This window comes from Heptranchias perlo, chromosome 30 (assembly GCF_035084215.1).
Source record: "Heptranchias perlo isolate sHepPer1 chromosome 30, sHepPer1.hap1, whole genome shotgun sequence".
In the NCBI taxonomy this organism is placed as follows: domain Eukaryota; kingdom Metazoa; phylum Chordata; class Chondrichthyes; order Hexanchiformes; family Hexanchidae; genus Heptranchias; species Heptranchias perlo.
The window spans coordinates 23897100-23919772 of NC_090354.1; the positions used below are offsets into that span (position 1 = coordinate 23897100).

Here is a 22673-nt window from a genome sequence, read left to right on the forward strand (position 1 = left end):
TGGTAGAGAATTCCACAGGTTCACCACCCTCTGAGTGAAGAAATTTCTCCTCATCTCAGTCCTAAATGTCCTACCCCATATCCTGAGACTGTGACCCCTCGTTCTGGACCCCCCCCCCCCCCAACCAGGGGAAACATCCAGTCTGTCCAGCCCTGTCATAAGATATAGGGGAATTGTAAGAAGAGAAAGCTGTGCTCCATGATGGCTCATGTGACAATAGCAATGAGTAGCTGAACCGCACAGAGCAGTACAGTCCCTGGTTTGGTTCCCGGTCTGTGGTGTGTTCGTGGATCTCAGCTGGGGCAGTTGGCCTCAACAGCCCCTGGGTTAGAGAGGGGGAAAATTATGCAAGGTTTCTGCTCCTGATCATTGTCCAATGGCCTCTGCTGGAAGGGCATGTGTGGACATTGGGTGAAGCTCCGCTGCTGTGATTCTCCCTGTGGTAACTCACTGTCTTGGATGGTGGTGCAGCAGGGGACCACCTGGAATCAGACCCCAGCAAGGAGAATGGAAAAAATTGGCAGGTAAAGAAGGAAGAAGAAATTAAAAGAAAAACAACTGGCATGCTGGAGAAGTCCAATCATGATGGGAAAGCGCTGGAATTATTGGGATTGACGGCAACAAATATGCAACACTGCTGTGTACGAGATTGACAACGTTGATGCCTTTGTTGAAGAATCAAACATATATTTCATATCAATAGGAAAACTCATTATTTTAGCCCTGGAGGGGATGCATGTCTTTTCTTTCCTTAATACTATGTCCTCCCCAACCTTCGATAATATTACTTTTGGGACCTATCTCAGTGAAGGGTGTTGCAGAGCATTTCATGTAGTCTTATAAATCAGGAGCCATACAGCGTGTCTGTGTCAGACGGAGATGTTGTGGCATGCAATGATGGTCTGGTGTTATTGATGCTTTGTTTTCCAGGTATTATGGTCTGTTTTCTACCTATTTAGGTGCCAAGAATCAGCCATGGGTCCAGTTCCAGAGGAAGAACGTTGGGCTTCCAGAAAACACGTCCTATAGCGATCTTTCTGCCTTCCTAACAACAGCCAACACCAAAATGGAAGTGGAAGGATTCCCCTATCTCTTGGGCCATGAAGCCAACAAAACAAGTACTTGAATATTTACTTTGTAGTTAAAATGAGCCTTGTGTTGCTGGGGGATAGGAGGAGTTGGGAGAGTCTAGAAACCCCATAGATGCACCTGTTGTAAATCATTACTGGCAATGTCTGGTGCAATCAACAATGTGAGTCAAGAATTCGATGTGAAGATTGCAGTATTTAAACCAAAACAGCATTTCTAATAATAATGTGTTACACTTGCCTCCACATTGCATGGTTTGTTTACAATTCCAGTTTATAATTTCTTCTTTGTTTTTTTCTCTTCCACTTCAAGTCGCTTGAGGCCGTACACCATTCCCTGGCAGGGAGGATGGGCAAATGACCTGTTCCCAGGCCTTTGCCTACACTATGGGGGTGATTTTAAACCCCAAGAACGGGTGGGTTGGGGGCGGGCGGTAGCTGAAAATAGTTGTTTTTTTGGGTCGCAACTGCAACATTTTCGGACTTTGCATTCCCAGTGGGAAGCCTTGACTTTTCCACACCAACGTTAAACCCAGAAATAAAGCCGGGTTGCAGTCGCGACCCAAAAAACAACTATTTTCAACTCCCATCCACCCCCAACCCACCCTTTCTTGGGATTTAAAATCATCCCCCATATGTCAGTTGGCTGATGGGGTGGTCTGTGAGAGGGGCCAAAGTGACTACCTAAAGCCTCCACCACTCCAATCCCCATGATCTTCTTTCCTTGTAGGAAATGACTTCCCTTCTCTCCGTCCCTCATCTTCTCTCCACCCCTCTCCTCTCCTCCTGATGGCATAGAAAGATAGGGTAGTTGCTGTGTGGGGAGTCATAAGTATAAATATTTTTTCCTAACAGAGCCTAACCTAGCATAGAGGAGAACCAACACTGGTCCACCATGCCACTACAGATGGTCAATTCTGGAGACCGAGAACATAACATAAGAAATAGGAGCAGGAGTAGGCCATACGGCCCCTCGAGCCTGCTCCATACGGCCCCTCGAGCCTGATTCAATAAGATCATGGCTGATCTTCGACCTCATCTCCACTTTACTGCCTAATCCCCATATCCCTTGATTCCCCCAGAATCTAAAACTCTATCTGTCTCAGCCTTGAATATATTCAATGACTCAGCATCCAGAGCCCTCTGGGGTAGAGAATTCCAAAGATTCACAACCCTCTGAGTGAAGGAGTTCCTCCTCATCTCAGTCTTAAATGGCCGACCCCTTATCCTGAGACGATGCCCCCTAGTTCTAGATCCTCCAACCAGGGGAAACAACCTCTCATCTACCCTGTCAAGTCCCCTCAGAATCTTGTATGTTTCAGTGAGATCACCTCTCATTCTTCTAAACTCCTGAGAGTATAGGCCCATTCTACTCAAATCTCTTCTCATAGGACAACCCTCTCATCCCAGGACCCAATAGAGACCCAAAAGCTGCCCTGGTCTTGATTGTTTTGAGAACCTGTCAGTGTTCATAATGCTGCAGCACAGGAGCCCATCTATTTAAAATAAACAGGCTAACACCTGCACCAAAATACCAGAAGTAGGAATGTCTTATAAATGCATTAAGCATATTATCACCAACGCTAATTTCTACCCTCAAAACTCTCAAAATGATCCTTGCACCTCCATCTAAAAAGATATGATGCGATGGATTGGATATAAATAGAAAATCAGTGAATTCAAAAGTCTCTGCCTTTTTTTAAAAATTCATTCTTAGGACGTGGGTGTCACTAGCAAGGCTGGCATTTATTGCCCATCTCTAGTTGCCTTTGAGAAGATGGTGGTGATTTGCCTTCTTGAACCGCTGCAGTCAATGTGGCGAAGGTGCCCCCACGATGCTGGTAGTAGGGAGTTCCAGGATTTTGACCCAACGACGATGAAGGAACGGCCGATATATGTCCAAGTCAGGCTGGTGTGTGACTTGAAGGGGAACTTGGAGGTGATGGTGCCCCTGTCCTTCTCGGTGGTGGTGGTGGTTGCGGGTGCCCCTGGGTAGGTGTTTGTAGTGCATTATTGACTGGGTATATCAGTTGCCAGTCTCCTTGGAATGGTACTCTGTGTGCAGGGACTAAAGGGAGGGCAGGAGAGGAGAACATGGGACATTCTTGTAGTGTTCAATACACCATAGTATGTGTGTCTTCCTTCAGACATATTAATGCAGAGGCTGCAAATTGTGCAAGTTAAATTTTTTTATATATCGTCCTTTATCTGGACACTCTCCTTAACAATTCGAACCTGTTCTTTCTGGTTCTTTATTTAAGTGAAACAAATAGATTAAAGATTTCGGGGTAGACATTCGTGTGACTGTTTCCATTGGGTGGGAGGCGGGTGGAGGCGGAGCAATCATGGTCGGGCCTCATTAGCATTCTGTCGGTGAGCTGCTTGCTCATTTGGAGCAGCTTGCTGATCGGAGCAGGTCAAAAATCCAGTTACTCCACCGGGGAACCCGGCTAGTCCAGGTCAGTTAAAGGGGGAGAAGAGGCAATCCCCTGGGGAGGGCCGCGGAGGGTCAGGCAATGCGGGGTGGGGGTGGGGTAATTTTGTGGGGCCAGATGGAGCATTAATGTAGGTTTTCCACCTTACACGATTTTCTTAGCTTTAATGGAAAAGGAATTCGGACAAAGTGTAAAACGGGCTGTCAGTTCACTATCGTCCATTTGGTGCTACTGCCAGTTTCACCACTATGTAGTTTACATGGACTGACTGGGCTGAATTTTACTCCATTGCCCCACCTGAAATTGGACAGGGTAGCGGCAGAAATGTCAGAAAAGTGGGATGGAATTTTGAAGTAACAATGTGGCAGAGTGTGCACTGTGCGTGCTCCGCCCATTGGCTCTTGGCATGAAGCAGTGCAACCAGCAGCTCTTAAAGGGACCACTGCAGGCAGCTCCAAAAAAAGTTTCAAAAAAGGTATGTAAACGATTTTGTGGAGTCAAATGCTCCACCTGGCCCCACAAAAAAACAGCTCCTCCCACCCACCCCACATTGCCCTACCCTCCGTGGCTTCTCCCCATTATGCGTTATCGCCAATTTCACACCCCAAAATCCTTAATTGGTAGAAGTAACCTCACTGGATTTAAAATAAAATGTTTCAGTTTGCACTGTGGCTTCTGGAAAGTTGGATTTACAACATTACACGTTGCTGTTGGGTGCTGATGACACTCTCCTTATTTTTTTATATAAATAGTTAACGGCTCCAAGTTTGAACTGATCCCTGTGGCTGCAGTCAGCGTCCACCTGTTCACCAGTAATGGCTCTGGTGTCGAAGTGTCCGGCCCCATTCAAGTGTCTGTCCCTCTCCCCACTGACGGCCTTGTGACAACAGTGAGGAGCATCCCTGCCTGGAAGTTTGACAGGAAGATTGGTGAGTAACCTTTGTTGAGACAGATATGTTGTATTAATTTACATTGAACCAAACAAGTTATAATTCAGGTCATTTAAGTAGAGACACTTGTTGGTATTTTTTTTTAATCAAAGTCACAAATGACATCCTATGTGACTGTGGCGATGATAAACTATCACTCCTCATCCTTCTCGACCTGTCTGCAGCCTTTCATATGGTTGACCACACCATCCTCCTCCAATGCCTCGCCTCCATTGTCCAGCTGGGTGGGACTCCGCTCACCTAGTTCCATTCCGATCTATCCAGTTGTAGCCAGAGAATCACCTGCAGTAGCTTCTCTCCCCACTCCCACACCATTACCTCTGGAGTTCCCCAAGGATCTTATCCTTGGCCCCCTCCTATTTCTCATTTACAGGCTGATCCTCGGCGATATCATTCGAAAGCACAACATCAGGTTCCACATGTAAGCTGACGATACCCAGCTCTACCTCATTACCCCCTCTCTTGACCCCTCCACTGCCTCTGATTTGTCATGCTGCCTGTCCGACATCCAGTAAGGGCAGAAATTTCTTCCAATTAAATACTGGGAAGACCGAAGCCATTGTCTTCGGTTCCCGCCACAAACTTTGTTACCTAGCCACTGACTCCATCCCTCTCCATGGACACTGTCTAAGGCTGAACCAGACCGTTCGCAACCGTGGTCTCCTATTTGACCCTGAGCTGAGCTTCCAATCCCATATCCTCTCCATCAGTGAGAGCTCCCAATTCCGCCTCCGTAACGTCCCCCATCTCCATCCCCGCCTCAGCTCATCTGCTGCTGAAACTCTCATCCATGCCTTTGTTCCCTTTAGACTTGATTATTCCAATGCTCTCCTGGCCAGCCTCCTATCTTCCACCCTCCATAAACGTGAGCTCATCCAAAACTCTGCAGCCTGTATCGCAACTCGCACCAAGTCCAGTTCACCCATCCCCCAAGTGCTCCATAACCTATATTGGCCCCCAATCCGGCAACGCCTCGATTTTAAAATTCTCATCCATTTTTCAAATCTCTCCATGGCCTCGCCCCCTCCCTAAATCTATAACCGCCTCCAGCCCTACAACCCTCCGAGACCTCTGTGCTCCTCCAATTCTGGTCTCTAGTGGATCCCCGATTTTCATTGCTCCACCATTGGTGGCCGTGCCTTCAGCTGCCTCGGCCCTAAGCTCTGGAATTCCCCTCCCTAAATCTCTGAGCCTCTCTTACACTCTCTCTTCCTTTAAGATGTTTCTTAAAACCTACCTCTTTGGTCACCTCTCGTACTATCACCTTATGTGGCTGAGTGTCAGATTTTGTTTGATAACGCTCCTGTGAAGTGCCTTGGGACGTTTTACTATGTTAAAGGTGCTATATAAATGCAAGTTGTGTTGTGTATTTATCCTTGGGATGTGGACATTGCTGGCGAGGCTAGCATTTATTGCAAATCCTTAGTTGCCCTTGAGAAGGTGGTGGTGAGTCGCCTTCTTGAACTGTTGCAGTCCATATGGTGAAGGTTCTCCCACAATGCTGTTGGGTAAGGAGTTGCAGGATTTTGACCCAATGATCAAGAAGGAACAGCGATATATTTCCAAGACAGGGTGGTGTGTGACTTGGAAGGGAACTTGGAGATGATGGTGTTCCCATTCGTTTGCTGCCCTTGTCCTAATCTAGGTGGTAGAGGTCGCTGGTTTGGGAGGTAAGAGATGAAGATCTTCAATTTGACTTAAATTGAATGGAATATATCTTACTAATTATAATTTCTCTACGGGGTTAGAGTGAGGTTGATTTTAAATGTTTCTTATAACGTGTCCAGTGATATTCAAGTGGTTTCTGATCAGACTAAGAAGGTGATATTTCTTCTTTGCCCGTGTCTCTCATATTCTGTGTTCTAACACCTTTTCAGCTGAAATCTTATTACGTTATTTGTTTCTCCTCAAACCCTAGAAAATTGGACCAAATCGCCTAGGGTTGTCATTTTTTCTGATTTGATGGTGTGTCACTGAGATTATTGCTTTATCTCTAGTTCTGCTGGTATTTCTCTCTGAGTGTAATAAATAGGTCAATATCGAATTTACCTGAATATAAATGTGAGGCTTCAAGGAAAGTGACGCTTTTATTTTGCTGTCAATATTATAATATTACCAGTGTACTCAATTCACCGTAAAATATAAGACTATTTTTACCTGTGTTTTCAAGAACGTTTCTCTAACTCCTTGTACCTTTTTACAATGTACTAGTTGATCTCCCATGATGTTGCTCAGAGACAAAATGAAAGAAAAAGTGTAATTGAATAGGCCTCAGCTTAGGGTTGCCAACTCTGGTTGGAGGCGTGCCTGGAGGTTTGATCATGTGACATCCGATCACATGACTTCTACTAATGTTATTGCATTTACCTTATAAAGGTTGGGTCCCCTGTAGTTGAGTATTTTTGCTCATGGTCTCGGGCCAGCAACTGTTGTACGATAACTTCCAATAACCATAAGGCCACCCATGAAAAGACAAAGAGGAGAAACCGAGGGTGGGGAAGAGGGGAAACTGAGGACCTTTCCTCATTTCCGAGAGCCCACTCCGTTTCCGAGAGCTCTCGCCCCCGTTTCCAAGATTCTCCCTCCCCCCCCGCCCCCCGAATGCCTAGACTCCTCCCGACTGCGCTCCACATGGTCACGGTTCTGCGGGTGATGTCACTGAGCTGGAGGGCCCAATAACCGCAGCCAGTGATGTCACTGAGCGGGGGTGGGGGAGACACACTGCGGCAGGAAATTTAAATCGCTGATCTCCCGGGCTGTTGGAGGCAGCACTCAAGAGGAACCCCGATTCCGGGTAACTCCCGGTCATTCCAGCAGGGTTGGGAACCCTACCTCAGCAGCTGACACCTTGGTTTTGACCTGTTCATGCACTAAATCCTAGATTCACCCAGGAGCCTGAGGCCTCAAGAGGCCCAATTCATGAAATTGGTTAAAATTTCAGCTACTACAATGTGAATTTCTAAATGTTTGTGATTTACTCCAACCTACTTAGTTAAGCTTTCAGGTACAATTATAAATGATTAGAATGATTTAAATTGAACTGCTTAGATTTTTATTTGGTATGGACTGTAATCATAGAATCATTGAAAGGGTACAGTATGGAAGGTGGCCATTCAGCCCGTTGAGTCCGTGCTGGCTCTCTGCAAGAGCAATCCAGCTAGTCCCACTCCCCTGCCCTTTGCCCTTGCAAATTTTTTCCCTTCAAGTACTTATCGAATTCCCTTTTGAAAGCCACGATTGAATCTGCCTACATCACTCCCTCAGGCAGTGTATTCCAGATCACAAGCACTCGCTGTGTAAAAAAGTTTTTTCTCATGTCGCCTTTGGTTCTTTTGCCAATCACCTTAAATCTGTGTCCTCTGGTTCTTCACCCTCCGCCAACAAGAACGGTTTCTCTCTATCTACTCTGTCCAAACCTCTCAACCTTCTCTACTCTACTCTGAGGAGAACAACTCCAGCTTCTCCAGTCTATGCATGTAACTGAAGTCCCTTGTCCCTGGAATCATTCTAGTAAATCTTTTCTGCACCCTCTCTAAGGCCTTCACATCCTTCCTAAAGTGTGGTGCCCTGAACTGGACACAATTCTCCAGTTGTGGCCGAACCACTGTTTTATAAAGGTTCTTCATAACCTCCTTGCTTTTGTACTCTATGCCTCTATTTATCAATCTGCCCTACGATTTGTGCACATATACCCCCAGATCTCTCTGTTCCTGCACCCCTTCTAGAATTTTACCCTTTAATTTATATTGCCTCTCCTCATTCTTTCTATCGAAATATATCACTTCACACTTTTCTGCGTTGAATTTCATCTGCCAGGTGTCCGCCCATGCCACCAGCCTGTCCAAATCCTCTTGAAGTCTATCACTATCCTCCTCACTGTTCACTACCCTTCCAAGTTTTGTGTCATCTGCAGATTTTGAAATTGTGCCATGTACATCCAAGTCCAAGTCATTAACATATATCAAAAAAAAGCAGTGGTCGTAGTACTGACCCCTGGGAAACACCACTGTACACCTCCCTCCAGTCTGAAAAACAACTGTTCACCACTACTCTCTGTTTCCTATTACTTAGCCAATTTCGTATCCGTGATGCCACTGCCCCCTTTATTCCATGGGCTTCAACTTTGAAGACAAGCCTGTTATGTGGCACTGTGCGGTAATGCGGGCATTATGCGGTAATGGCTGCTCTCTTTATTTGCTCTGGAAAGTGTTTGTCAGATCTAATTGGTCAGTACTCCCAATGTAGAAGCCCAGAGTGACTAATTCAGTGGTTTTCCCTCCTTGTCTGTGAGGAACCACAGCTCTTCCCCACAATGCATACTTGAGGTAAGGAGGTTCACCATCTGAGGAATTGTGGTTACAATCCCACACCCTACTGTTTTGGAGCTCTAGCATTAAACTGGACCCAACCTTCTCACCAAACATTAAATAATTTGCTCTCCTCCTCCCCTGAAGCCACCGCCTCTTGCTGCTGTACATAGTTCCATGGGCAATTGGTGCCTTTCTAAGTGGCTAATTTTAACATAGAAATATAGAAACATAGAAAATAGGTGCAGGCGTAGGCCATTCGGCCCTTCGAGCCTGCTCTGCCATTCAATTTGATCATGGCTGATCCTCTATCTCAATACCATATTCCTGCTCTCTCCCCATACCCCTTGATGCCTTTTGTGCCTAGAAATCTATCTAGCTCCTTATATATATTCAGTGACTTGGCCTCCACAGCCTTCTGTGGTAGAGAATTCCACAGGTTCACCACCCTCTGAGTGAAGAAATTTCTCCTTATCTCAGTCCTAAATGTCCTTCCCCGTATCCTGAGACTGCGACCCCTTGTTCTAGACCACCCAGCCAGGGGAAACATCCTCCTTGCATCCAGTCTGTCTAGTCCTGTCAGAATTTTACATGTTTCAATGAGACCCCTCTCATTCTTCTAAACTCGAGTGCACACAGGCTGAGTCGACCCAATCTCTCCTCATACGACAGTCTTGCCATCCCAGGGATCAGTCTGGTGAACCTTCGCTGCACTCCCTCTATGGCAAGTATATCCTTTCTTGGGTAAGGAGACCAAAACAGCATACAATACGTCAGGTGTGGTCTCACCAAGGCCCTGTATAACTGCAGTAAGACATCCTTGCTCCTATACTCAAACCTTCTTGCAATAAAGGCCAAAATACCATTTGCCTTCCTAACTGCTTGCTGCACCTGCATGTTTGCTTTCAGTGACTGGAGTACAAGGACACCCAGGTCCCTTTGCACATCAACATTCCCTAATCTACCACCATTTAAATAATACTCTGCCTTTCTGTTTTTCCTTCCGAAGTGGATAACTTCACATTTATCCACGTGATACTGCATCTGCCATCTATTTGCCCACTCACTCAACTTGTCTAAATCGCCTTGAAGTCTCTTTGCATCCTCCTCACAACTCACGATCCCACCTAGTTTTGTGTCGTCAGCAAACTTGGAAATATTGCATTTGGTTCCCTCATCCAAATCATTGATATATATAGTGAAGAGCTGGGGCCCGAGCACTGATCCCTGCGGTACCCCACTAGTCACTGCCTGCCACCCCGAAAAAGACCCATTTATTCCTACACATGAGCCTAGACAGTGGTTGTTGATGGCAGTTCGACAGCTGGAAGCAAACACAGCCAACTATGATCCTGGCCACACCGGACACATGCTTTTTCCAGCTCAGACCATCGGATGCCAATCAGTACTGGGAACCCTGACAATTCCCTCTCCACCCAACCCAGGAGTGTTGAGGCCAATTGTAGTAATTCCCAATGCTGTCTCAGCTGAGATCAGTTAACTCATCGCAGATTGAACCATGGATTTCCCTGGCCACAACTGTTCGGTATCACACTGGGCGGTGACTTTATCAGCTGATCCACCAGGGATCTGGGAGAAAAGGCATTACTCGTGGAAATAATTGTATCTTCTGCACATTCCCAGACGTGCTTTTAGATCAATTATGGGGTAGAAATCGCTCGGAGTGACGAATCAACAGTGCTCGCCGCTCCATAGATTCACACGAACACACTAACTTACTGCAGTCTTCCTCAGCCACTTCCTTGAATAGGAAGCGGAGAAGAGCCCAGGGTCAGTTCAAGCGAAGTTAGGACCCTGGGAGAAGCGGGAGGATCGGTCTCTCCCCTCGATCAATCAGATCGCAGCATTTTTCACACGCTGCGTTCACTGTTTCCGAATTGTGAAACCAGGAATTGAAAGGTACAACATTAAAAGCAATGTAAAAATAGTGAAAAATACGGAGCGTAAGAAATAATTGAATAAGAGAGACAGAGGGGAAATGTAAAAAAAAATTAATTTTTTAATTTAAAAAACAATTTTAATGACCAAAAACTATTAAAATCAGGAGTAATGCGACTCCACATTTTTAAAAGTCAATTTTTAGTTGTTTGGCAGACATTAAGACTAACTGCGCTGTTAACACTTAGTTTAGACCTGGTATTTTTAAGCGTACCCGTCTGGTGGCGTAATTAGTTACTTTCCAGCTAAGCAGATAAGCAAGCTTGCGCTTTTTCAATGATTCCTCTGAATGCAGTGTGCGATGTCCCTTTAATTCAAAGCTGTCATATCGCAGGCAAACACTAGAAGCAAGTTCCTGATTTCCACGTTTCACTACGCATGTGCGAACGCCAGAATTTGCTCCTCCATTTTGCCACTAACAACGGAGAGCGCTGTTGAGCTCTCTGTTATTTCGGGAGCGATTTCTGCTCCAGTGTGCTTAGAGTCTTTCCACAGTTACAGCCTCTCTTTGTCAAGGGTGACTGGGATGAATATTTCAGGTTAATATTTTGCTGTTTGACCTTTTTGTTGTTGTTCTGACCTCTCCCTGACTTTAGATCTTGCAGTTGGTATATTTATGCAGTGTTTGTAAAACCCAGGAGTGCTGGTCAGTAATGTGTTCCAGCTGAAATGAGGCTCTTTAGATGATTTAGGGCTCTGTGCACATTTGTTTTCTCTTTTCACTTAAAGCTGGTTCATAACTGGAGTCCATGAAAGAGCAGCACTTTCTCCATCAGTCACAATACAAAAGCAGGGATGTAATGATGGAACTGTATAAAACGCTGGTAAGGCCACAGCTGGAGTATTGTGCGCAGTTCTGGTCACCAGATAAGACGTAATTGCCCTGGAGAGAGTGCAGAGAAGATCTACAAGAATGTTGCCAGGGTTTGAAAATTGCAGCTACGAGGAGAGATTGGAAAGGCTGGGGTTGTTTTCCTTGGAGCAGAGAAGGCTGAGGGGAGACTTGATTGAGGTGTACAAAATTATGAGGGGCCCAGATAGAGTAGACAGGAAGTATCTGTTTCCCCTAGCGGAGAGTTCAAGAACTAGAGGACATAGATTTAAGCTGTTTGGCGGAAGGATTACAGGGGACATGAGGGAAAAACTTTTTTACCCAGAGGGTGGTGGGTGTATGGAATTTGCTGCCCGAATTGGTGGTAGAGGCAGGGACCCTCAACTCTTTTAAAAAGTACCTGGACCTGCACCTAAAGTGCTGTAAGCTGCAGGGCTACGGACCGGGTGCTGGAAGGTGGGATTAGAATGGGCACCTGGATGTTCTTCGAGCCGGCGTGGACACAATGGGCCGAATGGCCCCCTTCTGTGCTGTATCTTTTCTATGGTTCTAATTATTATGACTCGGATAAATTTTCAGATCCCTCACGGCCTGGTCAGTTCTAAAGAACGGAGAAGGTGTTAAGAATCCTACGGTTTCTCATGATCGAGCAGCGGACTAGTTCGACCCCTCACGCTCTGTAGGTCACGGAAACTCAGTTTGTAACCAAATTGAAATCTGGTTAAACAAATGCCCGTCAGGCACCATCTAAGGGTCTGTAGCAGCACTGAGGGTTGCTCAATTCATTTGAATAAAATTGCTGCTTCATTTCTCTTTGTAGTACATGTACTGTTTCCAGTGCAATTAGTTGCTTAAATATTTACAGTTACAGGGAGCTGGAAACAACCTTGGGGAGAGTGAGGGCAGGGTGGGGTGGGGGGTTGTTGGGAACAGCTCATGTGCAGTAAGGGAGGTTGTATTATGAGCAGGAAAACAAATTAACTTGTGCTTTGCCTTGCACACTTTATTACAGTCTTACAGTGAAGGTTACACAACACCATCAGATCACTGATTGTGTCTGCTGCTAAATTCATTTTGTCATTTGTGAGAACTGAAATAAAACAGACTCTGCAAAATTTCACATTGCAGAGGAGCACACAGACTTTTCCCAATAGTAGAGGCATTAAACTCTGTTTCTGGAACACTGTCCCCTCAACTGAGAAAACACTTCTTCTTGGGGGAAAAACAGGCCTTTGAATAACAGACAATCTTGGTTTGGGCAGTACAACAACAACTTGGATTTATATAGCACCTTTAACATGGTAAAAATATTTCCCCAAGGCACTTCAGAGGAGCGTTACCTGACAAAACAATTTGACACCAAGCCACATAAAGAGACATTAGCACAGCTAATCTAAAACTTGGTCAAAGAAGTAGGTTTTAAGGAGCGACTTAAAGGAAGAGAGAGAGAGAGAGAGGGAGGGAATTCCAGAGCGTAGGGCCTAAGCAGCTGAAGGCACGGCCGCCAATGGTGGAGTGATGAAAATTGGGGATGCGCAAGAGGCCAGAGTATCTCCAGTCCAGTGCTGTCACCTACATTGTATCACATGCTGCGGAGGAAATGGGATCAGTTTATTGACTGACGCACTTGAGGACACCCCAAGGATGTGAAACGTTCTGTATAAATGCAAGTTCCTTCTTTCTTTAAACCATCAGGGCTGCCTCCCTTGAAACTGTGTTGCTGCTACTTAATTGAATCATCTCTTAGGTCTTCTTGTTTCAAACTAAAATCCCAGTGGACCTTTTCTATAGTAGATCATTCTTTTAAATCAGTAGTTTTCATGTGCTCACAATCAGACTGGAAAATTTCTGCTGGATGAAGATGCAGACACTAAAATTAACTCCCAGTGCACGTGTCAGTATGAGTGTCGACTTACACGGCCTTGGGCTGCTTGGAACGCACTGTCACTGCTGATCTGTTCGGTGCAGATCAATCTGAAATACTGATCTGTTCCTGCTCCTTCTGTGTATCAGGGGTCTCCTGAGGTGCAGGAGAGGAAATTAATACACCCCAGCTTCCCGTTTTTTGGGTCCTGACTCAGTGCTGCGCGCGCAGCGTACTCCTGAACCAAGGCCCGAGGCCTTCCCGAAATTGGGTCTCGGGCCTCATCTAAATATTCCAGTGAGCTCGCCCTTTTTGTATGGCTTGCCTCACCGGCAGCGGCCTCAGATAAGCCTTGGCGGTGGGGAACAGCAGAAGGTGGGGGGGGGGGGGGCCAATGGCTGCTGTCAGGCGTGCTGTGGACGGGCACGCCTGCTCCTCAATAAAAACATTTTTTTAAAATGTACTTACTTTTTTGGCGGTGGCTGCCCCCGTGCCAGCAAAACCAGAGTGGAGCAGGCCTGGCGCCGGCTTCGCACAGGACAGCCGAATTTCTCTGAGGGGTCCTAAAACAGATGTTAAGCTCCTCATTAGCATAGGCAAGGGGCCTAACACCTGTTTTAGCCGGTTGATCCTAATACCTGAAAATCGTCCGAGGCCAATAAAAGGCGTCAGGCGTTTTTCAGGCGTCTTTGGGGCGTAGGTCATAGCCCCGCAAAATCGGTCATCCCCTCCCCGGACCCCCCATTTTCCGCCTGGAAAACCGGGAGCAATGATAACCAGTTTCTAATCCCGTAACCTGATCTGTTGGATTCCAATGGGAGAAAAGGAGAGCTGGAGCTTTTTTATGAAGGCACTCAAACTTCTCAGCCACATCTAGTTACCATGGTAATAACTGCAGAGAGACAGGTGCACGTGACAAAATGGACAACCGGGTTTTGTGGCTCATTTCCTCAAGTGTAGCATGAAATGTATTCAATGCAGAGAACTATTTTTAAGCAAACCAGTTGCTGGTAGAGACTGCTGGAGATATTTCAGTGATATCACAGACATGCCTGGAGTCACACAGGATTTCAGCCCCCGCCCCCCCCCCGAGGAAGCTCTCTCAAGTGGTGGTGTTTGTTCGTAGCCCACTCAGTGAACACAAGGCAGATGAGGTAAACACTAGTTAAGTGTTGCTTGGAATGTTGTGGGGGGGAGGGGGAGGGGGAGAGATTGCTGTCGATTTTGTGGATCTTTTCAACAAGTCTGTTTCCATAGCGATTTCCTCCCCCTCCCCCCCATACGATTGTGACAGGGAGCATGTTACATATTTGTATAAATTAATGAAACTTTAGCATCCTGATCTAGCACATTCCAGAAGTAAATAGACTGGGTGGGTCAGGAACAGTAGATTCCCTGGATGTTCTGCGCCATTTGCGACTCCTGGCTTTTGGATTAATATTTGAAAGTAAAGCCATGGCAGGGCCATATTGTGGATTATTCCTTTAAAAGGGCAACAGATGAGTGCATGCAGAGGCAGTTTCTGGAGTTATTGAAGTGGTGAGAGGTGAGGGCTCACTTCTTGGTATCAAATTCTACCACGTTTCCCCTCCCCCCCCACCCCGCCCCCCCTTCGCCTCCCCTTCTCTCTGTCTCAACACTTTGATTGCCTTGACAACGGGCAGTTGGAAAGATTATCTGTAATCACCAGGTATTGTTCTCTGACTATAAATGCGGTAACGTTCAAGGAATCCCACACTTCACCTGACGAAGGAGAAAGCCTCCAAAAGCTTGTGATTTTCAAATAAAACTGTTGGACTATAACCTTACATTTGTCAACCCCAGTCCATCACCGGCATCTCCACATCATTCTAACAGCACAACACCTGAAGGGAGCTGCCTACCACCCTACAAACAGCTCCGTTCCTGGCACTCATCATCCTCCCAACAGGGACCTTGCCTCACCCAAATCTCAATGCCTAGTGAGCTTCCATGTTCCTACCCCTGACAGCTAATCGTAAACATCTGACAGCATGTGAGTAATAACAACCAAATATACTGAGCTAAGCAGAACCTCGATTGTAAGTCTTCATAAGCACCATTTAATGATCTGAGAAAGCATGTAAAGATGGTACAACTCCCATAAATATAAAATGACCAGTTAAATATAAGTGTGCACAATCATATGTCAGCAAATCACCTGTCCTGACTCTTGCAGAAACGTCCTCCTTTATGGCAACTTTGAAGCCACTATATTAGGACCGTGCTTCTCCAAGAGAATATGACTGAAAACTATAGCAACAGCTTCTTACACGACTGGGGTGTGGCGAGAAGGCCCCGTGATTATCACTTTTCAGCTTGTTGTCCTTTCTTTGATTGGCGGATTGAAAATAAAAACAAATTCTGTCTATTGTACAAACATCAGTCTCCAATTAAATGGCGTGAGTCCGAACGCGGTTTGTGGCGGGTGAAATTGGTCATGGGCAGTCGTCAATAGAAACGAAAATCAGACTACCGATTCGCTATTGCCCGTTTAGCGCTGACGCCCAAGATCATTGTCACCCCCATAATGTCACAAGAGCCCTTTAATTTTGTTCCTCCCTCATACCCATCTATTCTATATATTGGAGCTTAAAGATTTTTCTGCTGAAATGCTGTCCTGTAAGGCTCTTGTGTCTAAAGGGCCGTCACTGTGGTTTAAGCACTCTTGCACACGGAGACGAGCAAAGATCTGACGTCAGGGGTAAAAAATCAATCTAAAAAACTTGCTCTGCAGTAGTTGAATCATCTGGTGAAGTAACATTGCCCCTGAGGCTAATGTCACTGCTCGCAACAGAGTTCTTGGAGTGTTGAGGCTCAGGACTATGCCTGCCAGAGTGGGCAGCCAGATAGGTTGATGGTATCAGTGCCAAGAGCAATAGGTGCTGCCCTGGCCCTTTAATTTATGCTGAGTGCTGTATCTCCAGTCTTTGGGTGCCTACTACCTTCTGGTGTAGCCAATGAGCATCATGAGGCTGTTCAACTATGGGAGACCTCGGCAACCAACCAATCCTTTCCTCACCCAATGTCCACAAAGATGCATTTGTGGTGGGAGTCACAGGATAACAACCAGGAGCAGGGACCCTTATTAGGTGGGTCCGGGCCCGGGTGGTGGAAAGACCAACTCCAAAATTTCTTCAGTACCACATTAGCAAGTTGCCTTAGCAACAGAGCCATTTTAGATGCAGTGTACCTCCAGTCTGAGCTCTGTCGATTGTGATGTAGAATCTGTCAGTAAGGCACTGGGTTCTGGCTGCTCTGACATTAGCATTCAGCGCTGCTTTTCAAATTCCTTGTTAATGACTATTATTATGTCATTCTGGCTGTGCGTTGCATCTAATGTTTATGTATTTCATTCAGAGAATGTCACTCTGGTGAGAAATGGTGTTGTTTGAGACACGGCACTAAACTGGCAGTGCAAATCAAAAGTCGGGGTTACTGCGTCTGGAGTGGACCTTCATCAAGGCTAATTACAGCTTTGTGTCAATGAAAGGGTTAACGGGAATCAGATTTGGTTTTAGTAAAGGACGTCCTGTTGTGATATCATGAATCTCTGCATTTTTAATTGTTGCAGTTTGGTGTCTGATACTTGGATATAAAGGCAGTCTGGCCGTCTCTAGTGGGGGTGGGCTGTGATTAGTATAATTATCAGGAGCAGTAGCAGCAGCTGGTGGCCTGTGTACAGCTGAACTCTCTGCCATCAGGGAATAGGGAGGGAATTCCTCCACTCCAGGAATGTTATCCTCTATACCTCACATCAACAGGAATTTCTAACTGATTGGTGACGACTTTCGACAGTCGGGCAGTTTGGAACATAAGGACAGGAATAGGCCATTCAGCCCCTCGAGCCTGTTCTGTCATTCAATTAGATCACGGCTGATCTGCATCTTAACTCCATCTACCCACCTTCGTTCCGTAACCTTAATGTACCCTTGCCTAACAAAAATCTATCAATCTCAGTTTTGACATTTTCAATTGACCCCCAGTTGTAACGATGTTTTGGGGGGAGAGAGTTCCAGATTTCCACTACCCATTGTGTGAAGAAATGCTTTCTGACATCACCCCTGAATGGCCTAGCTCTTAATTTTAAGGTTATGCCCCCCTTGTTCTGGACTGACTCACCAGAGGAAATAATTTCTCTCTCTACATTATCAAATCCATTAATCATTTTAAACACCTCAATTAGATCACCCCTTAATGGGATGAACCTGGTGCTTTTGACCAAACCTGCCAGTGCTTTGTCACCTGGTCAAGTGTGTTGGCGAAGGCTGTACTGGACCTGTAAATAGAGGCAAATAAGATGCTGCCATGCTGATGTAGATTTGTGTTGTTACTTTCTTTTGTCCATGGGGATATTTTTCGGTTTCCCATTTTTTGGGGTCATTTTTCTTCCATTTATCTTCATCTACCAAACTGCACAACCTGCTGCCTGTAACCGGCCCTCATTTATACAGCGTCTTTCCACATCTCAAATTTATCCCTGTGCTTCACACACGATTAATTACTTTGAAGTGCTTTGAACCATCTCAGTTTGAAGCACAAGGGCAGGCCATCCGGTCTCTCATGTCTGCACCAGCTCTTTGCTAGAGCAAACCAAAACTAATCCCACTGCCCTGCTCTTTTCCAATAGCCTTGCATCTGCCTCTGCTTCAAATATCTATCCCATTCTCCCTTACACAATGCAATGGTTCCTACTTCATCCACTCCCTGTGTCAAAGCTTTCCATGCTCCAACTATCCTCTCAGTAAAGAAATTTCTCCTAACCTCCCTCCTCATTCTTCTGGGGATAATTTTAAATTGGCGACCCCCTCATCACCAACACCCCACCCAGAGGAAAATCCTCTTTCCCTATTCACCCTATCAAAACCCTTCATTGACTGTTGCTATGCTATCAAATGCGGCAGCCATTTTGCACAGTGCAAACAACAATGTGATGAATGAATCTGTTTTTGGTGGCGTTGGTTGAGGGAGAAATATTGGCCAAGTAACAAGGCGAACTCCCTGCTGCTCTTCTCCAAACAACAACATGGGATCTTTAACATTTACCTGAACCACTGGAACAGGCAGATGTGACTCTCTGCTCTGACTTTCCCTCGTCCTTCCTGGATGAAACTGTATCGTACGTTCAACATCTCCCGCTCAGATCAAGAGCTGAGCAGAGTGGGGCTTGAACACCACAAGCTGCCAGGTATCTTAAGGTTTAATTAAAAACTAGTGATAGACACACAATGATTGGAACGACAGCAGATCTGATGCCTTGTTTGAGTTTATGGGCACATTGTTTCTGATATTTTTGGGCACTGAACTTGCCCAGGAATTCTCTACTGGTTTCCTAGTGCACTGAGGACCAGGCACAAAAAATACCCTTCTATGGAATCTGCCCCATTTACACTGTGGACTAAATCCTAGAATACTGATGACATTAGATAAACAACTGACTGTGACCAGTTGTGTGTACACTCAGTTTAATGTGATGAATCTTGACTTTCATTACAGGCTTTTCCCCATGACTGAGGTGGGTCATAAAGGCCAGTGATTAAATAAACCACATTGAGCCACCAGCAGTCTGGTTTGAAACACCAGCAACTTTAAACGTTGCTGCTTCAGCTGTGATGCCTTCATTGGCAACAGGGGGGGAAATCTATCTTGAGATGGATCTCCACATCACTGACAGCGGCATGGCAGTTACCTTGCAGGACCATGACCATAGTCAGCAGGGCTGTACTGGAGGGCAGCTTACAGGCTTTTCACCTGACCCCTGACTTCAGTCCTCACTGGAAATTCACCCAGAATGTTTCGACTCCCTGCCTTGACTCTTGCGAAATCCAGTAAAAAAAAAACCTTGAAGATTTGGATCCCTCAACAAGTCAGGTAAATGAACCGAGTGGTGTGGTACGGTGTGGAGCCAGACTGACCAGAAATACTAGTTTCCACTTTCTGGTCTGTGCTGAGTTAGCTGATCCCAGCCAGGGCAGTAATTGGGGTGCCAAAACTGTCCTCAGCACTGCTGGGCTTTATAATTCAACTCCACGTAACCACCCTCTCACAGGCATAGACAGAGACATAGCTATCTGTATCTTTTACCCATATACTGTCGACCTCAGTGACCTTCCCTACTAACACATTGCAAAACTGAGGGGAGGGGGAAATGGGGTTTGCAGCTTTCAGAAGAATTCCATTACGATGAGACAGAGTGAGGGAATGAGGACTTCCCCTATTCTTTGTGCATGTGTGGTGTGTAAAGTAATCTGCCATTATTACTTCAGTGAAGATCCAAACATCTTATATTAGGTGTCCAAGTTTTTTGTCTTCATGGACCAAATAAGTGTCTATGGAGCCTTGCAGGGGCCCACATATAAAGTTTAAATCCATGTTTCAATTTATTTGCATATTATTCAAATTGCTGATGCGAACAGATCTTGGTGTTCCGATTTAGGATTTATCCACAAATGAGGCAACAGAACTAAAAGCAATCTCTCAGCATAGCTCCAGATTTAGTATTGAGATTTAGCTGCCCTGCTCCTCACTGTAACTCCTACTGGGGGTCTCTGTTTCCCACACTGGCTCACACTCTGCTTCTTGCACTCAGCACGTGTGTCTCTATCTTTGCTTCTTGCTATCCCACTCAGTTGTTGACCCTTTTTCCTTTCTTCTGCAGTCTCTTGGTTCGTACTGTATCTCTGCTCTCTCATAGTTACATTATTAATCCCATTTTTACAAATAAAGTGTATATGAGATTGATTATCTTTCCCTCTGGCAGTCTTGGGGCATTCATGCAGCCGAGTGCAGCATCTATGTCAGCTCTTGGCTCTCGTAGATCCCACTGGGCTTATTTATAAGTGTACTTGGTGGAATTACCAGGAGTGCCTGCAGGATTGTTCCAGAGCTTCCAGTGGATTTAAGGAGAGAGAAGACTGGCCTGCCTTTCCCTCCAGGTCATAATTTGGCTGTAGGACACATGGGGTGGAAATCCAGCATATCTGTGCATGATCTGCCAAACTTATGCCTGCCTACCTCACCAGAATTTTGGGCATTGTGACTCTGCATTCTCTTGGTTACTGTTTCTCTGCACTGTTTCCTGTACTCTCTCCTGTGCTCACTTGGTTACTGTATCTCTGAACTCTTCTCCTGTGCTGTTTTGGTTACTGTATTTCTGTATTCTCTCCTGTGCTTTCTTGATTACTGTATCTCTGCACTCTCTCCTGTGCTCTCTTAGTTACTGTCTTTCTTTTTATTCGTTCATGGGATGTGGGCGTCGCTGGCGAGGCCGGCCTTTATTGCCCATCCCTAATTGCCCTTGAGAAGGTGGTGGTGAGCCGCCTTCCTGAACCGCTGCAGTCCGTATGGTGAAGGTTCTCCCACAGTGCTGTTAGGAAGGGAGTTCCAGAATTTTGACCCAGCGACGATGAGGGAACGACGATATATTTCCAAGTCGGGATGGTGTGTGACTTGGAGGGGAACGTGCAGGTGGTGTTGTTCCCATGTACCTGCTGCTCTTGTCCTTCTAGGTGGTAGAGGTTGTGGGTTTGGGAGATGCTGTCGAAGAAGCCTTGGCGAGTTGCTGCAGTGCATCCTGTGGATGGTGGTGAAGGGAGTGAATGTTTAGGGTGGTGGATGGGGTGTCAATCAAGTGGGCTGCTTTGTCCTGGATGGTGTTGCGCTTCTTGAGTGTTGTTGGAGCTGCACTCGTCCAGGCAAGTGGAGAGTATTCCATCACACTCCTGACTTGTGCCTTGTAGATGGTGGAAAGGCTTTGGGGAGTCAGGAGGTGAGTCACTCGCCGCAGAATACCCAGCCTCTGACCTGTTCTTGTAGCCACTCTGCACTCGCTCCTGTGCTCTCTTGGTTACTGTATCTCTGCACTCCTGTGCTCACTTGATTATTTCCTTTCAGTCTTTGTTGCTCCGGCTTTGCTTCCCACACTTCCCAAAGACTGCTGCCTCCATACCCACTTAACTGACTCCCTCTTTTCCTCAGTCTTCTTAGCCCCTTGCTGGCTTTCCCTGTACTAAAAGACACACCCTCACACTCACCATTATGTTTTACTGAAGTGACAACACTGATGACTAAACTGCCAATCAAATATGGAGCATATTTTCCTCCTTGTGTGCAGGAGACTTCCGTATGGACACATTCTAAATCCAGCGGAGTCATGTCATAGAAGATTGATCACGACAATGTGCAAACTCAATCCTGGATATTTCATTTTAAATTAGTGAAGTGTGAATATAGTGAGCACTCTGAGAAAATCATTTCTTTCATTTCATTATTATTGATCTTTTCAGTTCTACTGTCTCAGGTCCATAATGTTCTCTTTGGCTACACCGTTTTATAAATAATGTGTGGCGTTCCTCTTGACAATAGGCAGAAACAGTTAGTCTTGGCCAATGCAATATTGGTAAGTCCAAAGTACAAGCAGGTACATGATATTTTTTCTCCTGATGGGTTGTTTACTGCTGGGGTTTAAAGATGAGGGGGAAGTAACAGTCAGGGGCATCACTAATGTCCTAACTGATCTTCCTAATTCTTTGGTGGCACCCTTCTCACTGGAGAGAAGTCCACGTAAAACTTCATTTCACTGCTGCCACTGAAGAAAGTTGGCTGAGAGTCTATTCCACAGTGGGACAGGACTGCTCAGTGCACAGCGTGGGGCAGCTCGCTCACAACCAGACCCCGTAAGAATCACAGTTCTCACTGTCTGATAAAGCTGCCAACAGAGTAGAACATTAGTGGGTTTTCTCCAGTCATAGCTCACAAAACACAGTATTCAAATCTCCAGAAGCTGCCACCTTCAGGCCTGCACCACTCAGCCTTATAAAGACACACTTAAACTCACGAGCAACTTTCGCAAACTTGATTGGTTAACACCTGTCCCTGCAAGAAACCAATTGGTTAACATTGGTCAGGCGGTAGCATTATTAATCATTAATTAAAATTCTACATCAATCTGGGTTTTGACATGAAAAAAACAGGCTAATCTTTCAATTGCCTGGACATCAGACAGTTATTTTTTAATTGTGTGGCTTGTTTCCTCTGTTAAACCAACAACTTGAGACCAGCCCCAGTGATCATCCAGTTAGGCTCGGCCATGGATTCTGAACGTAGCTGCTTTTCAAACTCCTGACGAACTGTGGGTCTGAATTAAATGAGTCACTACCAAGCTAAAGCTAGACAAAAATGCTTGATTTTTCATCACAATGAGGAGGTTATATAAACACAA

The 22673-nt window shown here is 45.7% G+C and overlaps 1 protein-coding gene across 1 annotated transcript in view; it reads left to right on the top strand.

Moving 5' to 3' along the window:
- The window catches only part of fam171a2a (family with sequence similarity 171 member A2a), a 245437-nt gene that overhangs the window by 146439 nt on the left and 76325 nt on the right, over positions 1–22673 (top strand). Inside the window, exons 4-5 of the mRNA XM_067969055.1 lie at positions 960–1118; positions 4276–4452. Coding sequence (XP_067825156.1) covers positions 960–1118; positions 4276–4452 — 336 coding nt within the window. The remainder of the gene's footprint in view (positions 1–959; positions 1119–4275; positions 4453–22673) is intronic.